We start from the raw sequence: 27508 nt of genomic DNA on the forward strand, positions 1-27508 counted from the left end.
CTCCCTTCCTGCCACCAGGGGTGCTCTAGAGGTCAACGCAGCCATTTCACTGCCTCCAGGCCAGCTGGCATCTAATCCAGGCTTTACACACAGAGGGAGCTGCTGTGGCCTGTCACTCCGGTGACAACGTTAATGACAGTGAACACTTGCTGCACACCTCCTCAGTACAAGTATCTGTGCAGACATGGATATGTATCCTGGGACAGCTTATCTGCATTCACCCTTTCGATCCTCACAACAGCTCCATGAGGGTGGTGCTGTCATCCACCACGGACAGGGAAACAGCAAGGTTGAGAAATGTCCTCAGTGTCACAGGCAAGCAGGCGGCTGAGATTCGGGTCCACGCAGTCTGGCGCCAGTGCCCATCTGTCATGACTGCATGGTACCACTCCGAATGAACAGGGAACTGGAGGCCACTTCTCTTAGAAGCAGGGCTGGACCACGTGACTCTAGAGGTCCTGTTTAGCCTGATGAAGACGAAACGGAAGCCCAGAGAGGGGAAATGACTTATTTATAGTCTCATGGCTTGCTAGTGTCCCAGGCACCACGAGGTGTTTTCTAAGGCTGTCCCCAATGCTTTGAGACTCCTACTTGCTGGCTGTTTCCCCCTAGGGTGTGCTCCCCCAACAGGGCTGAGCTTCCTCTGCAAGGGACGATGCTGCTCCTCCCCTTTGGATCAATCCCCCAATTCCTAAGTCTCTGCATGAAGTAAGGTCCTGGAGGGAGATCTGACTATTTGGGCCTGCAGTCCTGCCCACCACTCATGGACAGTGGTACCCAGAGCTGGTGGGAGCCAACGTATCCTGGATCATATAGACACCAGGAGGCTCCCAGAGTCAGGGGCAAGCGCGGAAGGGAGTAGGGAGTGTGGGCCTACAGGCAGAGCGTGGGAACCAGAGTGAAGACCAGCAAAGGGCCTATGGCAGTGAGAAACTTGTAAGGCACCCCGCTGAGGTGGTGGCGGTGGGAAGGCTTGTCCTTGTCCCAGCTCTGCCCCTAGCTGCATAACTGCAGGCCTTCTCCCTCTGGTGGCTGAGAACACAGGCTGGGGAAGGAGGAGGCCAGTCAGGCAGCTGCGCATTGCAATGCGGCAGGTGGCCTCCGCCAACCCCAGGGCAGGCCTGGGTGGGGCTGGGAAGGACAACCCTGCCAGACCGTGGCCCATCTGTCAGAGGACATATGTCTAGCAGCCCCCAGCTCACACCCCTCACACCCACGGCCCCACACCACCAGGGGCGAAGGCTGCCCATGGAGAAACAGGAGCCTTGGCCCAAAGGCTGAGGATGGAGCATTCCCGAGGCAGCGTCCGTCCATGAGGAATCTCCGCTTTCTCCTAGCCCCACACCCAGCCTCACACACACCCTGCCGTCACATAGCACCACTAAAATCGTTACCCCAGCTGCACAATCCTGCCTGGGCTAGGTCATTTCTGTATCTCATTTCCTCTGTGCCGAGTCCCCTCTCTCCATGGCAGCCCACCCCCCAGGCCATAAACTATTAAATGGCATGGAGTAAGTAAAACACCCACCACTCAGCAGAGGGCCAGCAAGGTCAGCGAGTATTGTCAATATTGTTAACGAAGCCCTGTTATAGTGAATGCTACTGGCTTTCAAACTTGAAAAGGACTGAGGATCTGAGGGCACAACCTCCCCACCAAAGAGCGGGTGGAAGCACACATGGACATCTTTGGTTCACTGTGGGCCTCGGTGGAGCGAGCAAGTGCCACATTGCACCCCTGCAGGTTGGGGCTCAGGGAGAGGAGGCTGGGCCCATCCTCCCTGCCCCACCCTAATCCCCAGTGGCCTGGAAATGGGGGCCGGGATGTGTGTGGGGGTGTGCAGCTATCCAGGGATCAACTGAAGCCATAAACACCTGAGGCTGGAGGAGGAGGCTATTTGTGGAGAAGGAACTTCTGACTGAAGCCTGAGAAGGCAGCAATTGGGCCTGACATTCGAGCTGTTCCTACCATTGTCCCTGGAGGGCTCTGAGGCTTCTGTGAAATCAGCCAGGCTTCGAGGCCACAGCCCCAGGAAGCACCAAGAAGCCAGCCCGGCTCCCCACCCAAGAGGACATGCCCATTCCTGCCTCAGTCTCTGTCCTAGTCATGCTCCCCCACCATGCCGTGAGCTCCTTGAGGGCAGGTGCATGTTCCCTTCACCCCTGTGCTGTGCATCTGGAACCTGCTGTGTGCTCTCATCCCTGCTACTACACTAGAAGGCAAGGTCTTATTCCAATAACCTCATGAAACGATGCTCTGCAACACGAATCATTAAGGAAATGCAAATCAAAAACCACAGGATAGCGCTTCACACCCGCTAGGATGGCTATGATCCAAAAAATGGAAAATAACAAGTGTGGATGAGGATGTGCGAAATCAGAACCTTTGTTCATTGCTGGCGGGCATGTAAAATGATGCAGCTGCTGTGGAAAATAGTTTGGTGGTTCCTCAAAAACTTAAACATAAAATTACCATATGAGCTAGCAATTCCAATCCCACAAGAACTGAAAGCAGGGACTCAAGATACCTGTACACCAGTGTTCATCGCAGTATGAGTCATAGTAGTCAAAGGTAGAAGCAATACGAATGTCTACCCACAGGTGAACAGATAAGCAAGATGCAGTCTATCCATACAATGGAATATTACTCAGTCTTTAAAAAGAAGGAAATTCTAACACACGCTACAACATGGATGAACCTTAAAGACATTATGCCAAGTGAAATAAGCCAGACATAAAAGGGGAAATACTGTATGATTCCATTTTTCTTTTTCTTTTTTTTTTTTGAGATGGAGTCTCACTCTGTCATCCAGGATGGAGTGCAGTGGCGCGATCTCAGCTCACTACAACCTCCACCTCCCAGGTTCAAGCAACTCTCGTGCCTCAGCCTCCCAAGTAGCTGGGATTACAGGTGTGCACCACACCCAGCTAATTTTGTAAAATTTTGTATTTTTAGTACAGACGGGTTTTCACCATGTTGACCAGGCTGGTCTCGAACTCCTGACCTCGTGATCTGCCCACCTTGGCCTCCCAAAGTGCTGGGATTACACGTGTGAGCCATCACGCCTGGTCTGATTCCACTTCTTTTTTTTTTTGAGACAGAGTCTCGCTTTGTCACCCAGGCTGGAGTGCAGTGGCATGAACTTAGCTCACTGAAACCTCCGCCTCCCGGGTTCAAGAGATTCTCTTGCCTCAGCCTCCGGAGTAGCTGGGATTACAGGTGTGCACCGCCATACCCAGTTAATTTTGTAATTTTATATTTTTAGTAGAGACGGAGTTTCACCATGTTGGCCAGGCTGGTCTCAAACTCCTGACCTCTTGATTCACCCGCCTCAGCCTCCCAAAGTGCTGGGATTACAGGCGTGAGCCACCGCGGCTGGCTTGACTCCACCTTTATGAAACGCCTCAAATAGGCAAATCATAGAGAAAGAAAAGAGAACAGGTTACCAGCGGCTGGGGCAGAGGCGAATGGGGAATTACTGTTTAATGGGTACAGAATTTCTATTTGAGATGATGGAAAAGTTCTGGAAATGGATGGTGATGATGGTTGGACAAAAAGGTGAATGTACTTAATGCCACTGACCTGCACACATAAAAATGGCTTAAATGGTTAATTTTATGTGATGTATATTTTTTCACAATAAAATAAAACCAAAACATCCCCACAAAGGCAGTAGTATTATGACTTCCACTTTACAAAAGGAAAGTGAAGCCCAAGGACGTTAAATAACTTGCCCAAGGTCACACCAGCTCTCGGGGCAGAGTAGATTCGAACACTCCGTCATCAGGCCTCCAGGCACCTGAAGCCAGGGTTGTAGGCCGTAGGGAGGAGCACGGGAGCAGCTGGAAACCCACAATGCAACAAAGCAAAGAGGTGCAGAGAATCCCGCGGATGACACCATGGTGAAGAAGTGGGGGCAGGAGCCCAGGCTGAGACTCCTAATCTCTGTCCCATCGCCTTTGTGAACAGACCCCTCGACCTGCTCCACTCCCAAACTCAGCCCGCGTGTGGTTTCGGTTCTGCCTCTTAATAGTTGTGTGACTCATCCACAAAACGAAGGGATCCCTTCACCTCTGACAGTCTGACGAATCAACAGTGCTTTGCCCAGACCCTCCATCAGGTCCCCCAAACCCACCGTGCAAAGTCCCGCCTCTAGGCGGATGCTCACAACCTCTCGGCCCCCTTGCCTGGAGCACTGCTATGGTTTGAGTATCTGTCCCCTCCAAAATTCATGTTGAAACTTAATCCCCCATGTGGCAGTATTGACAGGTGGGGCCTTTAAGGAATGATATGGCCCTGAGGGCACTGCCTTCATGATGGATTAACCCACTCATGGATTAATGGGCTAACAGGTTAGCATGGGAGTGGGACTGGGGGCTATCTCAGAGGAAGAAGAGGCCTGAGCAAGCACACCCGGCCCCCTCGCCACGAGATGCCTGCACCACCCTGGGACTCTGCAGAGTCCCCTCCAGCACGAAGGGCCTCACAGAAGCAACCCCTCGACCTTGGAGCTTCCTGGCCTCTGTAATTGTAAGGAATAAACTTCTTCTTTATGACCCAGTTTCAGGTATTCTGTTATCAACAACAGAAAACAGACCAAGACAAGCACCCACCCTCAGCTCCGCTTCCTTCAAGACAACTCCCAAGATAAATCTGGTTAATACTGGCTGTGGACAACCCTGGTGTCTGCCCAGGTGGCTAACTGTCCAGAGAGGTTCTCCTGCCCCTCTCATTAGACCATGAAGTCGTGGAGAGCAGAGACCACACGGCCTCAGTACGGCCTGCCCAGTGGGGGTGGGCGCTTAATGAGAGCTGACAGCTGCTAATAGGATGGCCCACCTGGGACACAGCAGGGAAGAAGCAGAGAGAGAGAGGCAGGGAAAAGAAGAGGCAGGAAGACTCGGGAAAGTCAAGAGCAACCTCAGGAAGGTGAGAAGCATAGGAGGCAGAAAGGGATGAATGCAGAGGAAACCCCAGAGCTAGCTACAGCCCTCCAGAGAGCAGGAGGCGGGACGCGAGCCCACCTGGCCAGCACTGAGTGTGAGGAGTGGGGAAGGCGAGAAGCAGGCAGAAGGCGGTGAGAAGTTGTTCAAATCCTACCACCTGCATGCTAGGCTAGGCCGACTGTGAGCCTGGCCAAAGGAGGTCAGAGTGGCCAGCATTGGCTGTGCCAGGGGGAGGGTCACACAGTGACAGGGCAGAAATGAAAGTGGCCGTGAGCAGGAGAAGGCAAGCACCCCGGGCCCGGGAGCCGGCCCACGAGGGTGAGAGGTGCTCAAGGGGAGGGCCGGAGCCAACGAGCGTGGGAGACTCAGCTCAGAAATAGCAGGTGTTAATCTGTCATGCTGCTTTGCATGTCATCTGCATGTCTGCCTGGCCTTGGTCAGCGTGTCCTGTGCTGGATGTGTCATGGCCACAGGCCTAACCCCTGTCCTCAAACAGCTAAGGCCAGGTCCCCAGGTCAGGAGTCATCCTCTCAGCCCCACCCCATACCCCACCAGGCCAGTCCACTTGGAAAGGGACTGGTGGCCTTTGGATGCAGGGAAGTGAGGGGTGAGAAAAGACCAGAGCTCTGGAAATGCTGGAAGCAGCTGGGGGCTCAGAATGGGGCTGGGGTACACAGAGGATGGGAAGCGCAGGTCCCCGAGGGGAAGATGAGAAGACAGGAGGGGAGCAGCCATGGTGAGCTTAGGTCTGAGTCAGCTCTCAGCTTGGCCTCCCGTTCGGCCTCCCAGAGGGCCCATCCCACACACTGGGGGTGAGCTCAGAGCTATCTATAGCTCCCAGCCGGGCTGGGCCGCTCTGCCTGCTGACAGCCCTCCATCAGTCCCCACGCAGTCCTGCCTTGGCTCGGCCCCCGGGACTGGTAAGAAGAGACGGGGTGAGCGGGTGTCTGGATCCCAGCAGAACCTATTCTCATGCAGGACAGGTGCTGTGGGGGCTGGGCGGTTGTCAGAGCCTGCAGTACAGCAGGGCCCTGCCCAGGGCCTGACCCACCTGGAGCCAGGGCCAGGGAGTGGAGGAGCAAGGCCATGCAGTTGACAGAAGAGCGCCAAGCTCGGAGGCAGGAGAACTGGGTTAAAGCCCCACTCTCCACTTCCGACTTGAGAGGCTGGGAGAAACTCTTGGCTTCCCTGAACTTCCATTTCCGCACATGTAAGCAGAGATGCCATTCCTCCTTCCTTGAAGGGACCCTTGAAAGGACCGAAAGATCATGGATGCCCAGGATGCTGGGAGCGCTGGCGTGTTATGAAGCATAGGGAAGCAGTGCCTCTGCCCCTCCTCGCTCTTCCTCCAGGCCCTCCCGAGCGTCCCCACCCCATACCCCTCCCCGGGTCTCAGCACAGGGGAGGAGCAGCATCCGAGATGCCAACATGGCCAGGACAGTTTGCCAAACCATTTTCAGTCTGCTTTCCCGAGTCAGTGGCTTCGCTCCTGCCAAAGAGAATTCCAACCCAAGGCCTGCCAGAGATCCACAGCCTGGCGCTTCCCCAGGCTTGGTCACAGTCTCTTAACCCCAATATCTTTATATGTGAAGCAGGTTCAGAAACATCCACCTATAAGAACTAAATAAAACTAAGTATCCACCCAAGTGTCCATCAGCCGACGAACGGATAAACAAAATGTGGAATATTACTCAGCCTTAAAAAGGAAGGAAACTCTGACCTAGGTTACAATACAGATAAACGTGGAGGACCTTGTGTTAAGTGAAATTAGCCAGTCACAAAAGGGCAAATGTTTTATGACTCCACTTACATGAGGTAACTAAAGCTTTAGTCAAACCCATAAAGACAGAAAGCAGAACGGTGGTTGCCAGGGCTGGAGGGTGGGGAGGATGGTGAGAATGGGGAATTATTGTTTAAAAGGTAAAGAATTTCACTTTGAAATGAAATATTTCTGGTGATGGGTGGTAGTAATGGCTGTACATCAATGTGAATATATTTAATGCCATCAAACTATAAGCTGAAAAACTATAATGATTAAAATGCAAAATGTTACGTATATTTTTACACACACATACATACTCCCCCCAAAAAAAAGCAAGTACTCAAAGCCCTTGGTCCCCAGGCGTGCTCAATTCCACAGACGTCTGTTGATTTACCGCATTCTGGCATCTCCACGGGGCCCTCCCAGACACCTGCAGCGTCCTCCGTCCTTGCCCCTTGCTGGATGCTTCATGCACACTTACGATTTCCAGCCCATCTCTGCCTCTAAAGCACACAGACCTGGCCTGTAAAGGGTCAGGGCACACACCACGGCTCCCCAGCCAAGCTGCTTGCCCTTCCCTGCACTCCCCCTGCCCTTTCTCATTTCATACCTAAGCTCATAATCTATAGCCATCCGCTCCTCCACCAAAGCAGAGGAAAGAGCCTGGGGGTCCCAGAGGCTGCGTCCTTCCTGGTCAAATGGGAACAACTTCTGCAAAGCACCCAACACCACACCAGGCACCCCCAGGTGCTCCACACACAGCTGTCTCCCCCATGACGCTTCCCCAGGCACTAAAAGTAAGAAGCAAAACTTCACAAGTAGAAGTGGAAGGGACTTCACAGGATGCAGAGGAAGAAAATCCCAGGATGGCCGGGTCTGCTGGGACCCTGAGTCTGCAGTGGCTCATGCCTGTAATCCCAGCACTTTGGGAGGCCGAGGCAGGTGGATCATCTAAGGTCAGGAGTTCGAGACCAGCCTGGCCAACATGGTGAAACCCCGTCTCTACTAAAAATACAAAAATTAGCCGGGCGTGCTGGCAGGCACCTGTAATCCCAGCTACTTGATAGGCTGAGTCAGGAGAATTGCTTGAACCTGGGAGGCGGAGGTTGCAGTGAGCCGAGATCGTGCCACTGTACTCCAGCCTGGGCAACAGAGTGAGACTCCATCTAAAAAAAAAAAAAACAAAAAAAAAAAAACAAGAAAATCGCAGAATGACACTTGTGCAACAGGCCTGGGGGGCATCTGGCACAGAATAAAGCAGGAGGGCAGTGGCCTCCGGGAGGCTTGCTTTTAGGAAAAAAAAATCTTAGGTCACCTGGTATACTGGACCATGTTAAGAGAATTTTAGGCCAGGTGCAGTGCCTCACTCCTGTAATCCCACCACTCTGGGAGGCCCAGGCAGGACTGCTTGAGCGCAGGAGTTCACGAACAGCCTGGGCAACACAGCAAGACCCCGTCTCCACAAAAAATAAAAAAAGTAGCCAGGCAAGGTGATGCTTGCCTGTAGTCCTAACCACTCGGGAGGCCGAGGTGGCAGGATCGCTTGAGCCCAGGAGGTAGAGCCTGTAGTGAGGCAGTGAGCTATGACTATGCCACTGCACTCCAGCCTGGATGACAGAGCAAGACCCTGTCTCTTAAAACAAAGAAAAAAAAAGAAAAAAAAGAGTGAGAATTTTACTCTTTTCTGAACAGTTTGAAGATAAACTAATGATAGATGTAGAAACAAGTGACCAAATGAAAAAAATCAAGAACATTATCTCCAGGAAAACCAAAAAGCTGTGTGGGAAAAGAAACGTAAAACTATATGGAACAGCTGTGACCAATGTTTACTTTGTAAAGATACTAAAGTCTCGAATATAAGTTTAATCAAAAACTACAGGAAGGCCGGGCAGGTGGCCCGGGCAGAAGGCCGGCTGTAATCCCAGCACTTTGGGAGGCCGGGACAAGAGGATGGCATCAGCCTAGGAGTTCAAGACCAGCCTACACAAGGCAGTGAGGCATCATCTCGATAAAATATTTATTTTTTGGCCAGGTGCTGTGGTTCACACCTTATCTCAGCACTTTGGGAGGCCGAGGCGGGCGGATCACCTGAGGTCAGGAGTTCGAGACCAGCCTGACCAATATGGTGAAACCCCATCTCCACTAAAAATGCAAAAATTAGCTGGGTGCCTGGGTGGCAGGCGCCTGTAATCCCAGTTATTTGGGAGGCTGAGGCAGGAGAATCGCTTGAACCCAGAAGGCGGAGATTGCAGTGAGCCGAGATAGCGCCATTGCACTCCAGCCTGGTGCAACAGAGCAAGACTCCGTCTCAAAAAATATATATATTTTTTATTTTATATTTATTTTTTACTTTTCTCATTCTGTGATCTGTAATCTGTAGCCTGTAAGTCTCACTCTGTCACCCAGGCTGGAGTCCAGTGGTGCAATCTCAGCTCACTGCAACCTCCGCCTCTTGGGTTCAAGCGATTCTCCTGCCTCAGCTTCCCAAGTAGCTGGGATTACAGGCACGCGCCACAATGCCTGGCTAATTTTTGTATTTTTAGTAGAGACAGGGTTCCACCATGTTGGCCAGGCTGGTCTCAAACTCCTGACCTCAGGTGATGTGCCCGCCTCGGCCTCCCAAAGTGCTGGAATTACAGGCGTGAGTCACTGTGCCTGGACTTTATAAAAAACTTTACAGTTAGCCAGGCATGGTCGTATGCACCTGGCTATGGCAGTGCATTGCTGGATTTTCCAATGCCTCTTGCTCCTAAATACGGTCACAAGACTGGGTTCTGGACAGTAAATATACCAGGGGTTAGTTTCCCAGTGTCTTCCTTAAATGTAGCCAGGTCACTCTTCTTCATCCCATTCTCCTGTCTGCTAGCTGCAGTGTAACTCCTGGAACCAAAGCAGCTGCGTGGGCCTTAAGGGAATATTCACAATGGAAGTCATGCTCATGAGCCACAAGACAGAAGCATCTGGGTCCCTGAGAGCTTCATGGAGCAAAGCTGCCACACCTTCCCTGGACTATCTACCCTCCAGACATTTATAGGAGAGAGATGGAAATTTCTCTTATATAAGCCACTGCTATTCGGGATCTGTTAAAGCCAAACTTCATCTTAACTGCCACAAACACATTCAAGTATTTTATTTAGAAATACAGATGCAAAGCCAGGTGTGGTGGCTCACACCTTTAATCCCAGCACTTTGGGAGGCTGAGGCAGGTGGATCATGAAGTCAGGAGATCAAGACCCTCCTGGCTAACATGGTGAAACTCCATCTCTATTGTGCCACTGCACTCCAGCCTGGGCGACAGGTGAGAGAGCGAGACTTTGTCTCCAAAAAAAGAAATACCGATTCAAAGAAAAAAGAAATACAGATGCAAATGGGAGAATAAAAAGATGAGGCTGGGCGCAGTGGCTCACACCTGTAATCCCAGCACTTTGGGAGTCTGAGGCAGGTGGACTACGAGGTCAGGAGATCGAGACTATCCTGGCTAACATGGTGAAACCCCATCTCTACTAAAAATACAAAAATTAGCTGGGCGTGGTGGTGGCGCCTATAGTCCCAGCTACTTGGGAGGCACAGTGAGGCAGGAGAATGGCATGAACCCGGGAGGCGGAGCTTGCAGTGAGCCAAGATCATGCCAATGCCCTCCAGCCTGGGCGACAGAGTGAGACTCCATCTCAAAAAAAAAAAAAAAAGAGCCGGGCGCGGTGGCTCACGCCTGTAATCCCAGCACTCTAGGAGGCTGAGGTGGGCGGATCACAAGGTCAGGAGATCGAGACCATCCTGGCTAACGCGGCAAAACCCCGTCTCTATAAAAAAATACAAAAAATTAGCCGGGCGCGGTGACGGGCGCCTGTAGTCCCAGCTACTCAGGAGGCTGAGGCAGGAGAATGGCATGAACCCGGAGGCGGAGCTTGCAGTGAGCCGAGATCGTGCCACTGCACTCCAGCCTGGGCAACAGAGCAAGACTCCATCTCAAAAAAAAAAAAAAAAAAAAAAAAGAAAAGAAAAAGAAAAAATAAGCAACCACCAGAGCAAGAAGTGGTCAGAGCAGGGATGGTCTGGAGGGCCGACCCAGAAGTAAGGGAGGCTCTGGGGAAGCTGAGCAAAGCAACAGTGGTGGGGGTGGCACCAGCGTTGGGTGCGGAGGAGAAATGGATGGAAACCCGTGAGGGTGGGCAGCTGGTCTGGGGCTACCCTGTTGGAAGCCAGGCAGAGGCCTCGTTGTCACTGACTTCAGCCATTTAGAGACCCACTCAGGGCTCTCCATCCTGCCCCAAGACCACTGTCTTGAGCTAGGGTTCCCAGAGGGCTTTCCAACGGAAACAGACGCCTGATCTGGGCCTTCCAACAGCCATTCAGTTTTCATTCTTGTTTCATTTCTCCTTCTTTCTTTCTTTTTTTTTTTTTTTTTGAGATAGGGTCTCACTCTGGCACCCAGTCAGGAGTGCAACAGTGCAATCACGGCTCACTGCAGCCTTGACATCTTGGCCTCAAGCGATCTTTCTGCCTCAGCCTCCCCAGTAGCTGGGACTACAGGCCGGCGCCACCACACCCGGCTGATTTTTTAAGAATGTTTGCTAGAGGTGGTGTCTCGCTTTGTTGCCCAGGCTGGTTTCAAACTGCTGGCCTCAAGTGATCCTCCCACCTTGGCCTCCCAAAGTGCTGGAATCACAGGCTTGAGTGAGCCGCCATGCCTGGCCCCTGCTTCATTTTTCCAGATGCCCCCTCTTCCATCCAAAAGTCATCGTGGCCCCATGCCACCTGCTCGGTCCTTACCACGTGGTGCTGAACAGTTCTGTTGTGTTCTGCAACCTCAGTCACTCACAAAGATCAAGCCATTTCTGGTGACCCTCTGCCGGGCTGGGGGGCCTTTCCTAGGGGAGTGTTGGTCTCCAGCACTCTGCCTCTCCTAGGAGCTCTCCAGGCCGCCTTGCAGAGCTGGTATCTGTGAGTTCACATTCCCCGCACCCCAGATGACGGGCTGGGACCACACCTGCCCAACCCACACCAGGCACACAGAAGGCCCGGCATGTGTCTGCTGCAGGAATGAGTGAGTGAATGAGGGAAACAGGGGATGACTCAGCATCCTTCACAGTCAAAGTGGGCAGCCTGGTGCTCAGGCACCTGCTGGGGTACAGCTTGTGGGGTGGACATTCTGCTCTGGGGGGACGTTCTACCCCACCTAGACTTGCCCTTTCCAAACTCTCCAAGATTCCCACTCCCACAGCTGCTCACCGCCAGGGGCCCCACCCTCCACACCCCCTCCCAGGCTTCTCCTCAGATGCCCCCATCCCTGGGAGCCCAGGGAGGAAGAAAGCAGTATCCACCTGATGCAGCCCCAAGTGGCCATCCCCCTCCGCGGCCTGGCAGGAACCCCAAGGTTTCGGGGTCGGCCCCTTGCCTCAGTCTCAGGTACGGGGCCGAACCTGACGGGCTCCTTACCGTACATCTTGCCCTCGTCCGACAGGATAATTTTACGCCGGCCACAGGGCGGGTAGATGGCCAGGGCCTCCTGGAAACTCTGCTCAATGTCCGGGCTCCACACGCCCTCTGCATCATTGTCGATGGGCTTGTCCAGCGCCTGACTGCCCCCAGAGACGTTGCTCCCCTCAGGGGAGTTGGGAGAGCTCCACTCGTTGGAGGTAATGGTGCCGGCCTTGCCCTCCAAGGCTCCGCTTGGAGGAGCGCCCGTTGGACCTGTGGGGACAGGAACCACAGCCCCAGTGAGAAGTGGAAGAACTGTGTGGGTCATAGGATGACAGTACTCCAGGGAGTGCCAGAGCCCAAATCACTTGCTCAGGAAGCAAAGCGTAAAGTGACAGGTCTGTGAGAATCAGTCCTGGGGTCTTGAACAGGCCATTTCTCCTCTGGAGAGCTCGTCTCCCATCTGTCGAATGAGCACAATGACCTAGGCACTCCCTGACATCAAGGTTCTAGGAACCCAGACAAGGGCTGAGAAGTAGGAGACAAGGACGCAGTGCCAGGGATGCACTGACATTAAATCAACACTGGGCAAAAAGCATGCAAAATACTGGGGACTGTTGGTGGGAATGCAAAATTGTGCAGGCCGGGCGCTGTGGGTCACGCCTGTAATCCAAGCACTCTGAGAGGCTGAGACAGGTGAATTACTTGAGGTCAGGAGCTCAAGACCAGCCTGGCTGACATGGTGAAACCCCATTTCTACTAAAAATACAAAGATTAGCCAGGTGTGGTGGCAGGCACCTGTAATCTCAGCTACTCGGGAGGCTGAGGCAGGAGAATCGCTTGAATCCGGGAAGCGGAGGTTGCAGTGAGCCAAGATCCCGCCATGACACTCCAGCCTGGGCGATAGAGCGAGATCATATGACCCAACATCTGGGTATATACCCAAAAACAGGGAAAGCGGGGTCTCAAAGAGATATGTGCACACTCATGTTCATGGCGGCATTATTCACAAGAGCCAAAAGGTAGAAACAACCCAAACGTCCATCAATGGATGAATGGATGAACAAAATGGGTCTATACTTACAGCAAAATATAAGCTTTAAAAAGGAAGGCAACCTGGACACGTGCTGCAGCACAGCACTCTGTCTGGGGGCAGAGTCTCCTGATTAGGACATTACGCTGAGTGAAATACACCAGTTACAAAACAACTCAAACACTACATGGTTCCACTGACGAGGTATCTAAAGCAGTCACATTAGGCCAGGCACAGTGGCTCATGCCTATAATCCCAGCACTTTGGGAGGCTGAGGCAGGAGGATCCCTTGAGCCCAGGAGTTTCAGACCAGTCTAGTCAATACAGGGGAACCCCATCTCCACAAAAAATTAATTAAAAAAAAATTACCCAGGTGTGCTGGCTCACACCTATAGTCCCAGTTACTCTGGAGGGTGAGGGGGGAGAATCACTTGAGCCTGGGAAGTCAAGGCTGCAGTGAGCCATGATTGTGCCACTGCAGTCTAGCCTGGGTGACAGAGCAAGGCTGTCTCAAAATAAATAAATACAATACAATAAAAATAAAGTAGTTGGCAGGGTGCAGTGGCTCCCAGCACTTAGGGAGGCTGAGGCAGGAAGATCATTTGAGTCCAGGAGTCAGCAAGACTTCATCTTTACTAAAAATGTTTTAAAAAAAAAATGGTTTTAAGTGGTCAAACTAATAGAAACAGAGTAGAATGGTGGTTGCCAGGGGCTGGTGGGAGAAAGAAACAGAGACGTGTGACTTGAGGAGTAGAGTTTCGGTTTTGCACGATGAAGAAGTTTCTGGAGGTCTGCCGCACAGCAACGTGAATATACTTAATACTACCAACCTGGATACTTAAAAAGGGTTAGGATGGTAAATTTTGTGGTCTTTTTTACCACAATGAAAAATTTTTTAAAATGCATATACAATATAATATAGGTCACTGTTCTCCTGTTCCCTTCTCGACTCAGGCTCTTTCTAAAAGAAACTGGGCAGCTCCTCACACACTGGAGCAATGGCAGGATTGACTTTCTGGTGCCTCTGGAGGCTCATGGCCACAACCCCGCCTTCCCCTAACATGAGACAAATCCAGTGACCTCTCGGCTCCAGCCATCCAAGCTGTAAGCTTCCAGACATAGTTCTCAGGGGTTCATGAAAGAGCAGGACATACTAGTCATCTTAAGGCAGTTTTTGGGTTATGAGTAGCAGGTGGGAACCACGTACCTCCCACAGCCCTCCCACAGCCCCCAACTTCTCCCCATCCCAGCCACTGAATCCACTTGTAAAGGAGGACCTCACCCCACCACACACATTGCCCGTCCCTTCTCCCCGACCAGCCTTGAGGAGCAATGCAGTCCAGCAGCCCAAACCCAGGCGGGGGGTCTAAACCCCTGAGTTCACCACTTCCACCTTGGACCCTCTGAAGTGGGACCTCCCAGAGCGTTCCTAGGTTATCACTCCCCTCCATACCCTCAAACCCCTCATCTCCCACCCATGGCCTGTGAGAAGGACAATGTCCTTCACAGAGAGGCACTGTGAGGGTGGGGGTGAGGGTCGAGGGAAGGGAGGGGCTAAGTGTGGGAGGCACATCCCAGGAGGAGAGGTCAAAAGGAGCTTGGCAAAGCAGCTGGCGCAGACATGCAGTAGGAAAGAGGTTACAGCCACTGATACTTAAAGCAGGAACCGGCCGGGCACAGTGGCTCACGCCTATAATCACAGCACTTTGGGAGGCCGAGGCGGGTGGATTCCGAGGTCAGGAGTTCGAGACCACCCTGGCCAACACGGCGAAACCCCGTCTCTACTGAAAATAAAAAAATGAGCCGGGTATGGTGGCGGGTGCCTGTAATCCCAGCTACTCAGGAGGCTGAGGCCAGAGAATCACTTGAACCCAGGAGGCAGAGGTTGCAGTGAGCCAAGATGGTCCCACCGCACTCCAGCCTGGGCGGCAGAGCGAGACTCCATCGCAAAAAAAAAAAAAACAAAAAAGCCGGAATCCCCCCCCCCCACAAGGAAACCTAAACCAGCTCCTTCAGCTTGCTGAAAAGGGCACTGAGGCCCAAAGGCCTAAGGATGTGCCCAAGCTCGCGCAGTGAGGCCAAGGTGAAGGCCAAGGTCTTGTTCTCAGCCCTTCAGAGTCACTGTCCTTTTTAGTGTAACAAGTATTGCCTGTGGTCTCTGTGGCTGTTAAAGTCAGTTTTCATTAGAGTTTGTCTGGGGGCAGAGTCGCTTGATCAGTAATAAACTAGCTTATTCTCTTTTTTTTTTTGAGACGGAGTCTCGCTCTGTCGCCCGGGCTGGAGTGCAGTGGCCGGATCTCAGCTCACTGCAAGCTCCGCCTCCCGGGTTCACGCCATTCTCCTGCCTCAGCCTCCCGAGTAGCTGGGACTACAGGCGCCGCCACCTCACCCGGCTAGATTTTTGTATTTTTTTAGTAGAGACGGGGTTTCACCGTGTTAGCCAGGATGGTCTTGATCTCCTGACCTCGTGATCCGCCCGTCTCGGCCTCCCAAAGTGCTGGGATTACAGGCTTGAACCACCGCGCCCGGCCTAAACTAGCTTATTCTCTTACCAGAAATTCTGGTCTTGACTCTATTCTGGACATGAAAACATTTTTCTATACTTACAAAACAAATGTCTTTTTTTTTGTGGGGGATGAAGTCTCGCTCTTTCACTCAGGCTGGTGGGCCGCGGTGCAATCTCGGCTCACTGTAACCTGCATCTCCCAGGTTCAAGCCATTCTCCCACCTCAATCTCGGCTCACTGTAACCTCCGTCTCCCAGGTTCAAGCCATTCTCCCACCTCAGCCTACGGAGTAGCTGGGATTACAGGCACACATCACCACACCCAGCTGATTTCTGTATTTTTAGTAGAGACGAGGTTTCGCCACGTTGGCCAGGCTGGTCTCAAATTCCTGACCTCAGGTGATCCATCCGCCTCCCAAAGTGCTGAAATTACAGGCATGAGCCATCATGCCCGGCCCAAAACAAACTACTTGAAAGAGTTGTCAACTTTAATTTCTGGCAATATAGTAGATAAGATGATTTTAAAACTCTCACTCTATAAATAAATTTAGAAACAACTGAGCAAAGCTCCCTTAGTAATGAGGAAGCTGGTTTTTTATTTTTCATCACTTTAAATTTTTACATTTTGTTTTGTTTTGTTTTGTTTTTTGTTTTTTTGAGACGGAGTATCGCTCTGTCGCCCAGGCTGGAGTGCAGTGGCCGGATCTCAGCTCACCGCAAGCTCCGTCTCCTGGGTTCACGCTATTCTCCTGCGTCAGCCTCCGAGTAGCTGGGACTACAGGCGCCCGCCACTGCGCCTGGCTAATTTTTTGTATTTTTAGTAGAGATGGGGTTTCACCATGTTAGCCAGGATGGTCTCGATCTCCTGACCTTGTGATTCGCCCGCCTCGGCCTCCCAAAGTGCTGCGATTACAGGCGTGAGCCACCGCGCCCATCCCATTTTTTTTTTTATTTTTAGAGACAGGGTCTTGCTCTGTCGCCCAGGCTGAAGCACTCTGGCAAGATCATAGCTTAGTACAGCACTGAACTCATGGGTTCAAGAGATCCTCCTGCCTCAACCTCCTGAGTAGCTGGGACTCTAGTCACACACCACCATGCCTGGCTAATTATTTATTTATTGTAGAGATTACGTATTTACTGTAGAGGTCTCACTATGTTGCCTAGGCTGGTCTTGAACTTCCAGCCTCAAGCAACTCTCCCTCCTTGGCTTCCCATGGAGGCAGCCACCATGCCTGGCCACAACTGGGTTATAATGGCTGCTGAGAGATGAGACCTTAGACCGAAGAGATGCAGAGAAGCTGAAACTGGGAACTATACCTACATCTTCAGAGAGCCAGTAAAACACTGACAAAATGTGACAGTGAAGATTCTCTGGGCCAGGCATTCTCTGGGCCAGGCGAAACGGCTCATGCCTATAATCCCAGTACTCTGGGAGGCTGAGGCGGGAGGATCATTTGAGGTCAGCAGCTAAAGACCAGGCTGGCCAACATGGCAAACCTCATCTCTATTAAATATACAAAAATTAGCTTGGCTTAGTGGCACATGCCTATAATCCCAGCCACTCGGGAGGCTGAAGCAAGAGAATGACTTGAATCTGGGAGGCAGAGGTTGCAGTGAGCTGAGATCGTGCCACTGCACTCCAGCCTAGGCAACAGAGACTCCATCTCAAAAACAAAAACAAAAACAAACAAACAAAAAAAGATTCTCTGTCTTAGCCTAAATTCTAGATATAAAAAAGAATTCTTATAAAAAAGAATTTGTAACCAAGGGCCTACCCTTTAATGGATTTGAAATTTGAATTTTATGTCGCTTAGTAACGTCCAGTCAATTCTTAAAAATAAACAGTGGTCCCAGGCGGAAAATCTCTGAAGAGATTATATTTAAATGATTATTGACCTAAATAAAGAATTGTAAATACGGGAAAGAACAAGATATTATCAAAAATACAAAGTAGGCTGGAAAAAGAACTACATCAAACATTTAAAAATAAACATTTTAGTCACTGAAATTAAAAATTCAATGGTTGGGATTAACAAGTTAGATACAGCTAGATAAAGAAGCAACAATCTGGAAGACAGAGCTGAGGAAATTGCCCAGATGTTTTTTTTTTTTTTTTTTTTTTTTTTTTGAGACGGAGTCTCGCTCTGTTGCCCAGGCTGGAGTGCAGTGGCTGGATCTCAGCTCACTGCAAGCTCCGCCTCCCAGGTTCACCCCAGTCTCCTGCCTCAGCCTCCCGAGTAGCTAGGACTACAGGCCCCCGCCACCTCGCCCGGCTAGTTTTTTTTTTTTTTTTTTTTTTTTTTTTTGTATTTTTAGTAGAGACGGGGTTTCACCGTGTTAGCCAGGATGGTCTCGATCTCCTGACCTCGTGATCCGCCCGTCTCGGCCTCCCAAAGTGCTGGGATTACAGGCTTGAGCCACCGCGCCCGGCCCCAGATGTATTTTTTAAATGACAGTAAAGAGCAAGGAGAACAGAATAAGGCAATTCAACATCAGAATTCCAGAAAAAGAGAACATAGAAAATAAATAAAGTAGAACAACATTGGAAGAGATAATAGCAGGCAATTTTCCAGATTAATAGAAGAGATGACTCCAATAATTCAGGAACCATGCTGAATCCTAACCAGGATAAATTCAAATAAAAGGAACACATAACATAGGGACACTGCAGAATACCCAAAACAGAGATCTTTAAAGCATGGAGAATGAAAAAGGGCAGATTATCTAGAAAGGAAGGACTATTAAACTGATATTGAACTTCTTGGCCTGGTGTGGTGGGTCATGCCTATAATCCCAGCACTTTGGGAGGCCAAGGCAGGTGGATCGCTTGAGGTCAGGAGTTTGAGACGAGCCTGGGCAACATAGTGAGACCCGTCTCTACTAAAAATACAAAAATTAGCTGGGTGTGATGGTGGGCGCCTGTAATCACAGCTACTTGGGAGGCTGAGGCATGAGAATCGCTTGAACCCAGGAGGTAGAGGTTGCAGTGAGCCCACATTGTGCCACTGCACTCCAGTCTGGGTGACAGAGGGAGATTCTGTCTCAAAAACAACAACAACAACAAACTGGTAGCAAACTTCGTACCAGTAACACTAGAAGACTCAATATAACATCACCATACTGTTAAAAGAAAATATCTGTTAATCTTGAATTTAAAACCCAAACAAAAAATCATTCAAGAGTGAAGATCAAACAGAGGCATTTTTAGACAAAAATAGATAATTTGCCAATCAAAGAGCCTCACTGAGAAAAACAGGGCTGGGCATGGTGGCTCATACCTATAATCTCAGCACTTTGGGAGGTCAAGAGGCAGGAGGATTGCTTGAAGCCAGGAGATCCCACAGGGTGGGGGCTCGGTTCCATAGGACTGCCTCCCACTTCTGATGCCAATCCCATGCCCTGGGTTGTTTTACTTGTGCTTCTGACCCACCAGCTATAGATGAGGTTCCTATAACCCTCTTCTTAAGATCAATTAACCGGCCAGGGTAACTCACAGAACTCAGAGAAACACCACCTACCTTTACCAGTTTATTATAAAGGATCTCACAAAGGATAGAGACACACAGGGCAAGACACGTGGGAAGGTTGGAGAAGCTTCCATGTTCTCTCCTGGGTACACCACCCTTTAGGTCCCTCCACGTGTTCAGCTTTCTGGAAGCTCCTCAAACCCAGTCCTTCTAGGTGTCCATGGTGGCTTCATTACATAGGCATGACTGATTGAACTATTGGCCATGGGTGATCAACTTGACCTTCAGCCCCTCTCAGCTCCCTGAGGTTGGAGGGTGTGGCTGAAATTTCCACCCCTCTAATCCCGCCCTTGGTCTTTCTGGAGTCTGGTCCAATCCTGAAGCTACCTAGGGACTGCAAGCCCTAAGTCGACTCATTAGCACACAAAAAGACACATCATTTTGAAGATTGCAAGGATTTTAGGCGTTGTACCGCATGAAACTGAATGAAGTCCCAATATATCTTTTTTTTTTTTTTTTGAGCTTTTTTCTGGCCCAGGCTGAAGTACAGTGGTGCAATATGGGCTCACTGCAACCTCTGCCTCCCAGATTCAAGCGATTCTCCTGCCTCAGTCTCCGGAGTAGCTGGGATTACAGGCACCTGCCACCTCGCCCAGCTAATTTTTGTATTTTTAGTAGTGACGGGGTTTCACCATGTTGGTCAGGCTGGTCTCGAACTCCTGACTTCAGGTGATCCACCCACCTCAGCCTCCCAAAGTGCTGGGATTACAGACCTGAACCACCACGCCAGGCCTCCAGTATACATTTCACAGTGTCACAATACTTAAATAAATGGAGAGAAACTGTGTGCTCATGAATGGGAAAACAATATTATAAAGATGTTGAATCTCTCCAAATAAATCATAAATTCAATAAATTGTGATTATTTTATTTTATTTTTATTTTTTTGAGATGGAGCCTTGCTCTGTCACCCAGGCTGGAGTGCAGTGGCGTGATCTCAGCTCACTGCAATCTCCACCTCCCAGGCTCAAGTGATTCTCCTGCCTCAGCTTCCCCAAGTAGCTGGGATAACAGGCACGTGCCACCACCACGCCTGTCTAATTTTTATATTTTTAGTAGAGACAGGATTTCACCATGTTGGCCAGGCTGGTCTCGAATTCCTGACCTCAAGTGATCCTCCTCCTCAGCCTCCCAAAGTGCTGGGATTACAGGTGTGAGCCACCGTGCCCGGCCCTGAAATTGTGATTTTAAAAAATTCCACACAGTTTTCCACAAAGCTTAACAAGCTGATTCTGAAAACACATGGAAGAAGCAGGAGCAGTCTGCAGTCTTCTGAGTCAGCTCCAGGCTCCCTTTCTCCATATTCCCTGGGCTCCATATTTCACCAGATTCATTCCATAGATTTATCCCTGGGTTCTGACCTGACCTCTTCTTTTTAAACCCTAAACAGACTCCTGGGGGGATCCCCACCCTAGGCTTGCATTCCCACTCTATTGGTTTAATCCCCAAATCTGTGTATCTTTCCTCAGGTGAAGGTCCTCAAACCAACTGCCTACCAGGCATCTCTAATCAATCTCCAGAGCTCCTCAAACTCAACATGCCCAAAACCAAGTGTTCAGCTTGTCCTCCAATCCTGTTCCTTCTCCTCGGCTCTCTCTCAGGAAATGAACCACTATCCACGCAGAGACCAGAAAGCTAGGAATGCAGCCATGCACTGCATACCAAAATTTCGGTCAGCCCCAAACATTCGTTCAAAGGGGGTCCCATAAGATGACAATGGAGCTGAAAAATTCCTATTGCCTAGTGATGTCAGAGCCATCCTACCGTCGCAGAGCCACACATTCCTCACGTGTGTCTGGTGGCACTGGTGTACACAAACCTACTGTGCTGCCTGTTGTGACACACAAGTCTAGCATACACAATTATGTACAGTACACAATCCTTAATAAATGACTATGTTACTGGTTTATATATTTACTATACTATACTATACTTTTCATCATCTTTTTTCTATTATATCTGTTTTCTCTAATTTTAATTTTTTGAGACAGAGTCTAACTGTCACCCAGGCTGGAGTGCAGTGAGTGGTGCAGTATCAGCTCACTGCAGCTTCTGCTTCCTGAGTTCAAGCAATTCTCGTGACTCGGCCTCCTGAGTAGCTGGGATTATAGGCATGCACCACCATGCCCAGCTAATTTTTTTGTATTTTTAGTAGAGATAGGGTTTCACTATGTTGGCCAGGCTGGTCTCGAACTACTGACCTCTGGTGATCTGCCCGCCTCGGCCTCCCAAAGGGCTGGGACTGCAGGCATGAGCCACCGCGCCGGCCTTTATCATCATTTTAGAGTGTACTCCTTCTACTTATGAAAAAAAAATGACTGTAAAACAGCCTCAGCTAGGCCCTTCGGGAGGCATTCCAGAAAAAGATACTGTTACCCTAGGAGATGATATCTTCATGCGAGTTACTGCCCCTAAAGAGTTCTCAGTGGGGCAGAATGTGCAGGTGGAAGGCAGTGATCCTGACACTGACAATCCTGACACTGTGCAGGCCTAATGTGCACGCTTGTCTCTGTTTTTATTACTATTTTTTATTTTTTTGAGATGGAGTTTTGCTCTTGTTGCCCAGGCTGTAATGCAGTGACGCAATCCCAGCTCACTGCAACCTCTGCCTCCCGGGTTCAAACAATTCTCTGCCTCAGCCTCCCGAGTAGCTGGGATTACAGGCAACTGCCATCATGTCTGGCTAATTTTTTGTGTTTTTTCACCATGTTGGCCAGACTGGTCTTGAACTCCTGACCTTGTGATCCACCCACCTCGGCCTCCCAAAGTGCTGGGATTATAGGCGTGAGCCACTGTGCCTGACTGGTATGTCTCTGTTTTCAACAACAAAGTTAAAAAGTAAAAAAACAGCCAAGGCAGGTGGATCACGAGGTCAGGAGCTCGAGACTAGCCTGGCCAATATGCTGAAACCCCATCTCTACTAAAAATACGGGCGTGGTGATGCACACCTGTAATCCCAGCTACTCCGGAGGCTGAGGCAGGAGAATTGCTTAAACCCGGGAGGTGGAGGTTGCAGTGAGCCAAGATTGTGCCACTGCACTCCAGCCTGGGGGACAGAGTAAGACTCCCTCTCAAAAAAAAAAAGATTTTGTAAACAGAAGAAGGCTTATAGAATAAAGATACAAATTAAGAAAATATTTTTTGTACAGCTGTACAATGTGTTTGTGTTTTTGGTTTTTTATTTTTTTCTTTTTTGAGACGGAGTCTCGCTCTGTCGCCCAGGCTGGAGTGCAGTGGTGCGATCTCGGCTCACTGCAAGCTCCGCCCTCCGGGTTCACGCCATTCTCCTGCCTCAGCCTCCCGAGTAGCTGGGACTACAGGTGCCCGCCACCACCCCCGGCTAATTTTTTTTTTTTTTTTTTGTATTTTTAGTAGAAACAGGGTTTCACCGTGTTAGCCAGGATGGTCTCGATCTCCTGACCTCGTGATCCGCTCGCCTCGGCCTCCCAAAGTGCTGGGATTACAGGTGTGAGGTGTTTGCATTTTAAGCTAAGTGTTACCATAAAAAAATAAAAAAATTGGCCGGGCGCGGTGCCTCAAGCCTGTAATCCCAGCACTTTGGGAGGCTGAGGCGGGCGGATCACGAGGTCAGGAGATTGAGACCATCCTGGCTAACACGGTGAAACCCCGTCTCTACTAAAAAAACACAAAAAAATAGCCGGGCAAGGTGGCGGGCGCCTGTAGTCCCAGCTACTCGAGAGGCTGAGGCAGGAGAATGGTGTGAACCAGGGAGGCGGAGCTTGCAGTGAGCTGAGATCCGGCCACTGCACTCCACTGGGCGACAGAGCAAAAAAGAAAAAAAAAAAAAAAAGAATCAAAAAATTAAGAAGTTTAAAAAGTAAAAAAGTTATAGAAAGCCAAGGTTCATATATTCTTGAAGAAACAACATTTTAAATACATTTAGTGTAGTCTAAGTATCTGTTTTTATAAAGTCTACAGTAATGTCCTAGTGTACAGTAGTATACAGCAAAGCCGACAGTAGTGTACATTCACTCACCACTCGCTCTGACTCACCCAGAGCAGCTTCCAGTCCTGCAAGCTCCATTCATGGTGAACCCCATACAGGTGTGCCATTAGTTATCTTTTATATTTTACTGTCACTGGACCTTTTCTATGTTTGGGTATGTTGAGATATACAAATACTAACACTTAAGTTACCATTGTGTTACAGTTGCCTATAGAAGTGAGTATAGTTGCGTGCCGTACAGATTTCTAGCCCAGGAGCAATAGCTTGTACCATACAGCCTGGGTGCGTCGTAGGCTATACCATCTAGGTTTGTGTAACGATGTTCTGTTATGTTTGCACAAGGATGAAATCGCCAAGAGACACATTTCTCAGGAGGCCTCCCCTTCGTGAAGCAGCACATGACTATGTTTTGACTTTTCCCTCTTATTAATAGCTCCCACATCTAGTTAATGACCACATCCTGTCTTTCTGTCACCGAAATGTCTCCTAAATCTACTCTATCTCACAGCCCTAATCCAAGCTTCCACCAATGCACATCTGGATGACTCTGGCAACCCCATTCAGGCTCCATAATCTCTTCACTCCAGCCAGAGTGATTTTTCTAAAATGCAAACCTGATCACATGATGCCGCTACCTAAAAATTTTCAATGCCTTTTCTTTGCTCTTAAGATAACACCACACACGCCACGATGGGATTTTCTAGCGCTTGAATCTGCTGATCCCTGTTCTCCGGCCATAGCTTCCGCCCACAGGCACCACCCTCTGTAATTCCTTCTTTGCACCCACCAAATCACCCCCCAACATGCTAGGCTTTCTCCACTCCAGTGGAAGTGCTACCTGAAACGCCCCTTTCCTTGTTCACCTGACTAACTCTTGCTCAGCCTTAAGGTCCAGCCACATGTCACGTCCTCTGGGAAGATGACTCCAACCTTAGCAGACTCCTGCCTTTCCATATCCAGCCCCCATCTCCCAGTAAGCACTGGTCTCCACCATCCTTTACACACCATGGGGACAGGGACAGCTGTCTTCCTCTGTAGTCCGCAGCACACTGCAGAGCTGATGAACACAGAACGAACAAACGAAGGGATATTTGTTAAGTGTTATTGTGGAATAATGATTTATCTGTGGGGAGAACAGATTGCTCTGTGCTTAAATTTGGGAAACAAAAGAAACCTCGGGAAATGTCTGGATTTTGGCATACCAGAAAAAGAGCTTGAATCATGCATAAATCCCTTTTCGGCTTATTTTGGAGGCTTGTAGAATGGAAGTGTGATGTACGGGAAGCAAGAGCCTGGCTTTGGTTCCAGTTCTACCACTAACTGCACAACCACAGACAAACCACCTCATTTCTCTGGGCCTCATTTTGCTCATCTGTAAAACAAGGAGGATGCCCTCACTGGAATCCAGCGTCCCTTCTGTGCTAGCATATATGTGTGGTTCACATCCCTCCCCACATCCTGGAAGTCTCCAGTGGCCTCTAAAAGTACGTTGCAGACTTTCACGTGTGGCTCTGAGGCTCAGAAGGCTGGGGAACTGATCCATCCTGGAGGGCTGTCCCGCAGGAGAGATGACATAGTGAGATGTCATCTAGTGTAGGGCCTGACACAGTCAGTGCTCATAAGAGCTATTTCTGGCCAGGCGCGGTGGCTCACGCCTGTAATCCCAGCACTTTGGGAGGCCAAGATGGGCGGATCACAAGGTCAGGAGATGGAGACCATCCTGGCTAACACGGTGAAACCCCGCCTCTACTAAAAATACAAAAAATTAGCCGGGCGAGGTGGCGGGTGCCTGTAGTCCCAGCTACTTGGGAGGCTGAGGCAGGAGAATGGCGTGAATCTGGGAGGCGGAGCTTGTAGTGAGCCGAGATCGCGCCACTGCACTCCAGCCTGGGCGACAGAGCGAGACTCCGTCTCAGAAAAAAAAAAAGAGCTATTTCTTACTGTCTTCATTATTATTGAGCCATAAACAATGCCAAGTGGAAAGTCTCAAGCCCTAATGCCTAATATTAATACTTAATTAATTAATCATTTTAATACCTGAGGTCTCTGAAGTCCTGGTTGTAGCCCAGATTTTCTTCTGGACCCGACACTACGTACAGATGGATGCCCTGCGTCAGGTGGAGGGAGCGGCGGAGGCCGGGATGTCAGGAGATGGAAAGAAGGGCTGCCACCTCCCTCCCCACCTGATCCCTCCTATGGTCTCTGGGCCCTGCTCCTCCTCAGAATTCCCCTTCCTTCACCCAAGCTGAGCTGGACTGGCCTGGTGAAGTGGGTACCATCAGTGCCTGCAGAAGCTGGGCCTAGCGCAGCCCAGCAAAACACACACGTGGGGAGAACCAAAGACTCCTAATGCCAGACCCTGCCCCACGAGTGGGGTTTTCTGAGGACCTGCACTCCATGTCCCCAGGATTGGGTCTGTCCCAGGAAAAGCAGGGCAGCAGGTCATCCAAGGCCCTGGGCCACAGGATTTGTTACCGAAATGGAGTTGCTCCCAGCCCCACGTGTCCCTGGTGCTCCAGGTTCACAGCCATCACTGGCGAGCTTCTCCTATCTGCCCCCGGCCCACGTCCCGGGACTGGCAGCTGCCTCCCGCCACCAGGCAAACCTCCCACGCAGCGCCCTGCCCTGAGGCTCGTGGAATGGGGTAAGCCAGCACCAGCCTCCCCCTCCTTCCCCAAGTGCTCCACAGTGACCCAGAAGGGCCTGCCAGGGGAGAGCCGGAGGCGGGGGACAGATGGCATCATGGAGCTGGGCCATGCGCTGTGAACAGAGGAGTAAAAATAATCCCAGACTTGGTTCTCAGGGCTCAGCCCAGGAGCCGCTACTCTGCCTCAGCCCCACCCAAAAGCTACAGGGTAGCCCCCAGGGCAACCTCAGACCAGCAGGTTGTTCCACCCTAGGGCCCACAGGTGCTAATTACTCAGGAATTTCCAGAAGGATCAGGAATGTGTGGGCTTTTATTAAGATCTCCCTAATACTCAGAACAATAAGCTCCTCCAAAAACACTTTCAGGACAGGAAGAGAATCAGGATGCTAAGTTCCAAACGGAGAGGCCAAGCCTCAGGGAGGGCAAAAGACCTGCCCTGAGAAAAGACAGAACCAGACCCCAGGCCAAGCTGACGTCCTCTCCCCAGTCCCGTCCATCTCACGCTCCCAGAGCCCTCCTTGCAGAGCCTTCTGCGGCCACTGTGATCCCTAAGCCCCTCGCAACTCCTCCAGCCTCTAGAGCTGTGACCGAGAATTCAGAAGAAAACATCCTGACTTTGGGGGTCACTGGGCTTCACCTCTCAAACCAAGAAATGGAGAAGTCATCTCTTAAAATAAGACAGGGGAAAGAGGAGCAGCAGACCCCAGCCTTCTTCCAGGCTCATCCTCACTACCCTGCAGCAGCCCTGGGCTTCTCACCATCTCCTGAGCCCCAAGTCTATTCATACTGCTTCCCTGCTTAGGGTGGGCCTCAGTACTCATTTAATTCCTGTCAACAGTCCATCAACAAACTCTTGAGAGGCCCCCTCCACCCTGAAGGCTTCCCTGAGTCCCAGTTCCCAGAGGTCCCTGAGCTGCTACACCGATTGCCTGAATGTGCAGTGCTACTCTGGTCCATCCATTGTCTGCTGCCTTCCATGCTAACTAGGCTTGGAAACTCAGGAGCTAGGAGACAAAGGGAGGAGGCCAGGGGACCTGGGCGGGAAAGAAGAACCTGTCCCGCAGGCAGTGCCGGGTGGGCTGTGCTGCCTCCTCACACAGTGCAAGCCTCTGTGCGCTGGGCAGGGGACCCTGCAGGATGGATACAGGCAGCCCAGCACTTGTGGGAGGCCTGAGTGTCAAAGAGGTGCCCAGGACACTGAAGGACACACGCTTTACTACTTTAACACTAGGAGGTGCCAGTTTCAAATGCCCACTCTGTGCCAGGCACTGGGCAAAGCACTTGACGACATCTTCCTCCAGTCCTGCCCCCATCCCGTTGAGGTAGCTGCACTGCCCCATTTGGCAGGTGAAGACGCGGAGGTTCCTCAAGGTGAAGTGCTGTAATCCCAGCCCAAAGTCAGTAAGAGTCAAGGCTCAGTCTGTGGCTCTGAAGCCCTTCCCCACTGCAAGCTGCCTCTTGCCCATCACGATGCTGCTTTTGGTTTTTTGTTTTTTTTTTTTTTGAGATGGAGTTTTGCTCTTGACCTCAGATCATCTGCCCACCTCACCCTCCCAAAGTGCTGGATTACAGGCGTGAGCCACCACGTCCGGCCTATTTTGCCAACACTTCTGTCGGCAATAGGAAGGCGGATGATCTGACTGCAGCATGAGGGATGCAAGTTAGATGTGCAGAGTAGGAGGGAGGGGTAGCCTGGATTGGCAGG

At 50.7% G+C, this 27508-nt stretch overlaps 1 protein-coding gene across 3 annotated transcripts in view; it reads right to left on the bottom strand.

Moving 5' to 3' along the window:
• TEAD4 (TEA domain transcription factor 4) overlaps positions 1-27508 on the bottom strand; it is an 84682-nt gene that overhangs the window by 34669 nt on the left and 22505 nt on the right. For all 3 annotated transcript variants that reach the window (XM_030939737.1, XM_030939738.1, XM_030939736.1), the window contains one exon: positions 12143-12397. In XM_030939737.1, coding sequence (XP_030795597.1) covers positions 12143-12397 — 255 coding nt within the window. The remainder of the gene's footprint in view (positions 1-12142; positions 12398-27508) is intronic.

This window comes from Rhinopithecus roxellana, chromosome 10, assembly GCF_007565055.1.
Source record: "Rhinopithecus roxellana isolate Shanxi Qingling chromosome 10, ASM756505v1, whole genome shotgun sequence".
Lineage (NCBI taxonomy): Eukaryota > Metazoa > Chordata > Mammalia > Primates > Cercopithecidae > Rhinopithecus > Rhinopithecus roxellana.